At 36.9% G+C, this 6,522-nt stretch overlaps 1 protein-coding gene across 1 annotated transcript; it reads left to right on the forward strand.

Moving 5' to 3' along the window:
• Positions 1-517: 517 nt before the first annotated feature.
• LOC124362173 (actin, muscle) lies at positions 518-6,289 on the forward strand. Its single transcript, XM_046816425.1, has 5 exons — positions 518-660; positions 761-912; positions 4,189-4,567; positions 4,822-4,929; positions 5,550-6,289. The coding sequence occupies exons 2-5, from the start codon at positions 787-789 to the stop codon at positions 6,065-6,067; spliced, it is 1,131 nt and encodes a 376-aa protein (XP_046672381.1). The 5' UTR covers positions 518-660; positions 761-786; the 3' UTR covers positions 6,068-6,289.
• The last annotated feature ends 233 nt before the right edge of the window (positions 6,290-6,522 follow it).

The following is a 6,522-nucleotide window of genomic DNA, read 5'->3' on the forward strand; positions in this document are numbered from 1 at the left end:
TTGTTTATAATTTGTTTTAAAATATTTAAATTTGTCGCTAAACATTATTGATAGTATAGACTGAGATCATTCTAAAAATGATGAACAATAGCTATCATCGTGTAGAAGCTTCCATACAGAATGTAACTAGCAGAAATGCACGCTTATGGGTCCAAATATTAGGTTGGGTTCCCTTTGGAAACGTGCAGAAGCCCTAAAGTACATTACATAAAAATCACAGATCGAAAGGCCACCATATAACCCATATACGCGATATAAACAAAGAAGGAATGTAAATATTCTGGTGCGCGCGGTCCCATCGCTAGTTAAGGGCGCACTAAACAAAACCAACAATGGTAAACATCGCTGAAGAAAGTCGGTACGACGCCAAGGTTATGTCCAAGGCGTTTGTTGTGCTTTTGCGTCGGGTGGGGGAGGGGGTGAATGCAATTGAATTCATACAATTGCAGAAGTGGCGTCCATATATGGGGCGAGGAGTGGGGCGGGCCCGGCGCCGACGTCATGCGACGCTGGGCCAAAAGCGTTCCCTCCATTCCCTTGTAAGGAGGCCGATATTTTGGGGTTGGCGGAGCTCCCTGCGAAGATATAGAGACTGCACACTCGCTCGGAGTGTTCACTCGCTATTCAACTCTAAGCTGAGAAGGAGCTCGCGGTCTACAGGTGAGTCTACAGTGACAGTGGATACAGTGATACAGTGACATACAGTACAGGACTACAGTGAGAACAACCACTAAAGTTTATCTACTCTATTGTTGTGCAGGTACTAACTAAGCGAAGGATATCAACATGTGTGACGACGACGTAGCCGCGCTTGTAGTCGACAATGGCTCCGGTATGTGCAAGGCCGGCTTCGCTGGGGATGACGCTCCCCGAGCGGTGTTCCCCTCCATCGTCGGCCGACCCCGTCACCAGGTAACAACAAAATAAATTAAAACTAAAATTTTAAATTAAAAAAATAAAATTTGAAATTTTTTATTTAAAAATAAATCTTAAATAAAAAGTTAATTAAACCTTGGAGTTTAAAAATTGTATGAGTTTTCAAAAGATTAAAAATTAAAAAAAAATTAGAGTGCAAAAGATTAAAAAAAATAAATATTTTATTTTTATTTTTCATTTAAATATTTCATTAGTTACCAAGAGAAGTAACATGAAATCTTGAAAATATAGTTGAGTCTAAATAAATTAAAACATCACATAGTTCCAAGTAAATATTGTACTATTCACTAACTTTTAATTTTTTTAAAACAAAGAAAACACATAATGGTTAAAAAATAAATTGCAGAATGCACAAACTAAAGCATAATCATTTTGAAGTGAATTAATAATAATAACAACATTAAATATATAATAGATAGCAAATAAAACATTATTTCATATTTTGCATTTGGAATCATGAACAGTACAGTTGAAAATATTATAACGAAATGTATGCAATAAACAGTAAAAATCAATAAATAATATGGAAAATAGTACAAGTCAACTTATATGTGAAATAAAATGTTGAATTTAGAAAGAAATCTATACAACAAAATGGTTATGACTCTCTTGAATTCAGAACAGCATGAGAGACAAGAAAATTCTACTTGAACTTAGAATTATATAAATCTTAAGTTGGTTTTACGATAAAGGCATAGCAATAAAATAAACTGAATACTGTTGAATATACAACATTACCACAAGATAACTTAGTGAAATTTTTAAATATTTTATTAAATATACCATTGAGAAAGATTAATAATTAAATTTAAAATCAATATAAAATAAAATCTTTAATAATTTTTGTTATTAATACGAAATGTCTTGTTAAAATTTATTAAAATTTTTATTTGACAGACATATAATAATAAAAGTTCAAAATGTATTAATAATGGACTTAAAGTACAGTATATATGAAGTAAAATTACACTCATAAAATACTAGTGTTAACAAAAATGGAGTCCGTCTAACAAAACTTGTAATACAAAATTTTAATCTGAAAAAGCTGATCCATCAAGGCCAAAACCATTAGCCAGAATATTCAATGCTAAGTCCTATATATTATGATTAAATGTTTAATGGTCAGAATTTATTATTCCTTGCATATTCAAAAATCTCAAGATGTCTATGTAATACTTTTCATTCGGCAGAAAAATACTTATTCACGGTATAAAATGAAATTGATAGTTGCAAACTATACAGTTTTAATGGCTAGATACCTCACAACTGAAAGATATTCTTTATTTTCAAGCAGTCTTGGCAAAAAGACTTTGCATATACATTAGTAAATTCAAGTTGAATAAATTTGCAAATGTGTTAAGCTGGTATGATTTTTATTCTACTTTTCGATAGGCATACCATTTTAGATTATATTTAGTGAAATATTAAAAAATGTAAAGCAATTATGTTAAATAGGGCGATATCGAGTGTAGCCTGGAAGGGAACAAGCATGTACCCAGTTTAGCCACCAAGCCACGCCGATGCCCGTATCGGGCAGGACGTGGAGTTATAGATAGCACGTTCCCCCATTTGCTCCAAGTTGGAGCGGTCTTATTATAGAAAGCTCCTGCAGAGCTATTCTGTATTTCTAGATCACCGAAACACTTCTTCATTTTATATACCTCAAAGCTATGAAAGGCATGGAAATACAATATTGCTCACTTTCGCTACGATTGTAAGCAACTTGGGACTTGAACTCACGTGATGTACTCAGTCCACGTTCTCTGGTCTGGTAATTGCTTGTAAAATCCACATTAAAAATAAAAATACTTGTAATTATCGGTGTCTGTAAATATATTTGTGCTATGAGCATACCGTTTGTTGCGAGACAATAGTGATTTAAAAATCTAAACATCAGAGAACAACTTTAAAATTACTAAGAACTTTTACATCAGGAACCACTTTAAAAAATTATGAAAATGAGTCGACGGGAACTAAATGAGTCTGGGAAACAATTAAAATTAATAAGACTTCACACGATCTTAAGTCTTTCAGACCTTTACGTGTTATTATTTTGATTTTTTAACTACTCGAACGATATTGGGGGCAGCGTATACCATAATCATACTTTCAAATTTGTTAGATTGCTGGATTCGAAAACTATTTTGAGTCACATGAATGTACAAAGACCTCCCAAGATTAAACCGTTTTATTTCTGATTGTGTTCTGTTATAATACTTACCTTCAATTAACCGGAAAAATTAACTTTGTGACGCAACATGGCAGTAAAAGTCACTTCAGAGTAGTCTAATCAGAAATCTTTATAACTGGTGGAGACACTCTATAAAGTAGTACCAATCCAAGACAACGTGTTCTCTTTTTAAATTAAAAAACACCATTTGTTTAATTGTTAAAATATTGTCATATTCACGATGGTACCGTATGAACCCGATTGGTAAGATAGAGAGATCTAGTGTGTATCCATCCCTTCGGTGTACTAAACAAAAGAAAGATTTTCGAAACTCTAGCTTTTTTCTTAAAAGTCGGAGAACGAAAAATACGTATAAACAGGAGTAAATTCTCGGGATTAGTGGGAACAAACTTTCCATTCAAATCGTGGTGAAGTAAAAACAAAAAATACCCAATTTTATATACAAATGCGGGATTGTAGTCAAACTAAATAAAATGTATTCGGCAACGAGACGCGGCAATTTCTTTTCCATAACTTTATCACACATCTCAAATCCAGAATCTGAAAGCTAGGGGGCGGACTTTTTAAGTAAAGTAGGGCGTTTTAAAGATGTGAGTATCGTCAGGGAGACCGTGTATTTCACCCCATGCTAGACGAGTGTTGTCTGTCGCCAGGGTGTGCGTATATTGTTTCTCAAATTCGATAAGATGAAAATCGTATAAGAAAATTCTCTAATCCCAATATGAATATTAAAAATCGAATAACAATGTTTCCAAATTATGTTCCTAAAGGGGGATTAGTTTTACGAAGAGCACAAACAGAAGTAAATTGCAGTGACCGGTAAGAAGCAAATTTGCTAATTCCTTGAACAGCGAACACTCAAATTGCAGTTTAATTCGCAAATGCGGGGTTTGCGATGAGACCAAACTAATGTTTAACGGGACCTATAAGTTCCATTTTGGTGAAATTTCCAAGAGCTCAAAGACTAGGGGACGGAGGTTTTTAATGTAGGAAGTGTGATGGGTGTCGTCGGGGAGACTGTTTAGATAACGGAAAACTGCACGAATATTGTCTGTTCCCAGGGTGTGATGGTGGGTATGGGTCAGAAGGACAGCTATGTAGGAGATGAGGCCCAGTCCAAGAGAGGTATCCTCACTCTCAAATACCCCATCGAGCACGGCATCATCACCAACTGGGACGATATGGAGAAGATCTGGCATCATACCTTCTACAATGAATTGCGAGTCGCACCCGAGGAACACCCCATCCTGCTGACTGAGGCTCCCCTCAACCCCAAGGCCAACAGGGAGAAGATGACTCAGATCATGTTTGAGACCTTCAACACCCCTGCCATGTACGTCGCTATCCAGGCCGTGCTCTCCCTGTACGCTTCCGGTCGTACCACCGGTATCGTTCTGGACTCTGGTGATGGTGTCTCCCACACAGTCCCCATCTATGAAGGTTTGTAATAATGACAACTCAAATAACAAAATTACTATTTAAATTAAAATTCAAGATAAAACTAATGATCCGAAAATTGCAATATTAAAATGTGAACTGTTTTTAACAATTTTCAATATCTCTTAGACTGAGTTTTACCTTGGCACGACCAAAGTAAATACGTAAAACTATAGATTCTCAGACAGAGTTTGACTTTAATTCTTCTAAGTTCCTGATTGAACTATGGCTGGACTGATGTTCTTGTGTCTGCTCAGGTTATGCTCTTCCCCACGCCATCCTCCGTCTGGACTTGGCTGGCCGAGACTTGACCGACTACCTCATGAAGATCCTCACTGAGCGTGGTTACTCCTTCACAACCACTGGTACGTATCATGAAACATTCCCATCACACATAACAGTTTTGTCTAAAAAAAACATGAAAAACGAGAAATGCAAACTCGCTAAACAAATAAATACAAGTAGAAATCAAAAACCATAATTTGATTACCAATTCGAAAGACTAAAATTATCTTAAATAACTCATTAAAACCTTAATATTAAATAGCAATACAAATTTACGGACGATTCAAGTTTGTGAGCAGAATGTCAAAATCATATAACTAAACCTTTTCCTGAAATAAGCAAGTGAAATGCAATATCATCATAATAAAATCAAACTTGCTTTTTGAGATTTAATCAGTGGATATTTACAGTAAGACGGGTAAAATAGGATCTGCAACATTTGCCGGATCTAAAGTTTTGGTTAAGGTCTAAAGTAATTTAAACGAGTCCGTTTACCAATCTTCACAATATTCGTGTTACAAAGCACATGTTAGTTCCGCGGGGAGGCAATTAATTTTTGCCACACTCTGCCAGTGCACGTACGAATCACGGGCTCGTCCCGGAGTGAAATTCTGTTTTCGGGGAGACCCGTCGTTAGGCCATTTTCTCCTCTGCGGGACTTATGTTCGTTAATCTAACGAGAGCTTTTTTCTGTCAACAGCTGAGCGAGAAATCGTTCGTGACATCAAGGAGAAGCTGTGCTACGTCGCCCTGGACTTCGAGCAGGAAATGGCCACCGCCGCTGCCTCCACCTCCCTGGAGAAGTCCTACGAGTTGCCTGATGGACAGGTCATCACCATCGGTAACGAGAGGTTCCGTTGCCCTGAGGCCCTCTTCCAACCTTCCTTCCTGGGTATGGAATCTTGCGGTATCCACGAGACCGTATACAACTCCATCATGAAGTGCGACGTCGACATCCGTAAGGACCTGTACGCCAACACTGTCCTGTCCGGAGGCACCACCATGTACCCCGGTATTGCTGACAGGATGCAGAAGGAAATCACCGCCCTCGCTCCCTCAACCATCAAGATCAAGATCATCGCTCCCCCTGAGAGGAAGTACTCCGTATGGATCGGTGGGTCCATCCTGGCCTCTCTGTCCACCTTCCAACAGATGTGGATCTCCAAGCAGGAGTATGACGAATCCGGCCCTGGCATTGTCCACAGGAAATGCTTCTAAGTCATTCGTCCAACAACACCACCGAAACATCATGTACAAAACGATAACATCTTTACTGGCAAGATTCTTACTATCGTTATTTTTTCTGTGAAAAGGACTGCTTGTGCGAGTAAACACGGATGTATATACATATGAGTTTGTTTCTCTACTGTTTATATTACGACCATTTGTAAACGTATATTTTAATAAATTTAAATCTTGCTTGACAAGCTTTCGTTTTTACCAACGTCTTTTCTTTACAGCACCCTCTCATCTAGATAGCCCATTAGTTCAAATAAACTTAGAACATCGAACTGTATTGGTCCTTAGATGTTCACCTTACATATAATAGAAAATTTAAAAGGGCCTTCAATGGACAATAACTTTACTTGATTTTTAAAATTATTTTATGACATTTTAATTTTATAACTTTGGAATTCAATAAGCCCAAACTGAACAGGTCTTAAATATAATTT

This window comes from Homalodisca vitripennis, chromosome 5 (assembly GCF_021130785.1).
Source record: "Homalodisca vitripennis isolate AUS2020 chromosome 5, UT_GWSS_2.1, whole genome shotgun sequence".
Classification (NCBI taxonomy): domain Eukaryota; kingdom Metazoa; phylum Arthropoda; class Insecta; order Hemiptera; family Cicadellidae; genus Homalodisca; species Homalodisca vitripennis.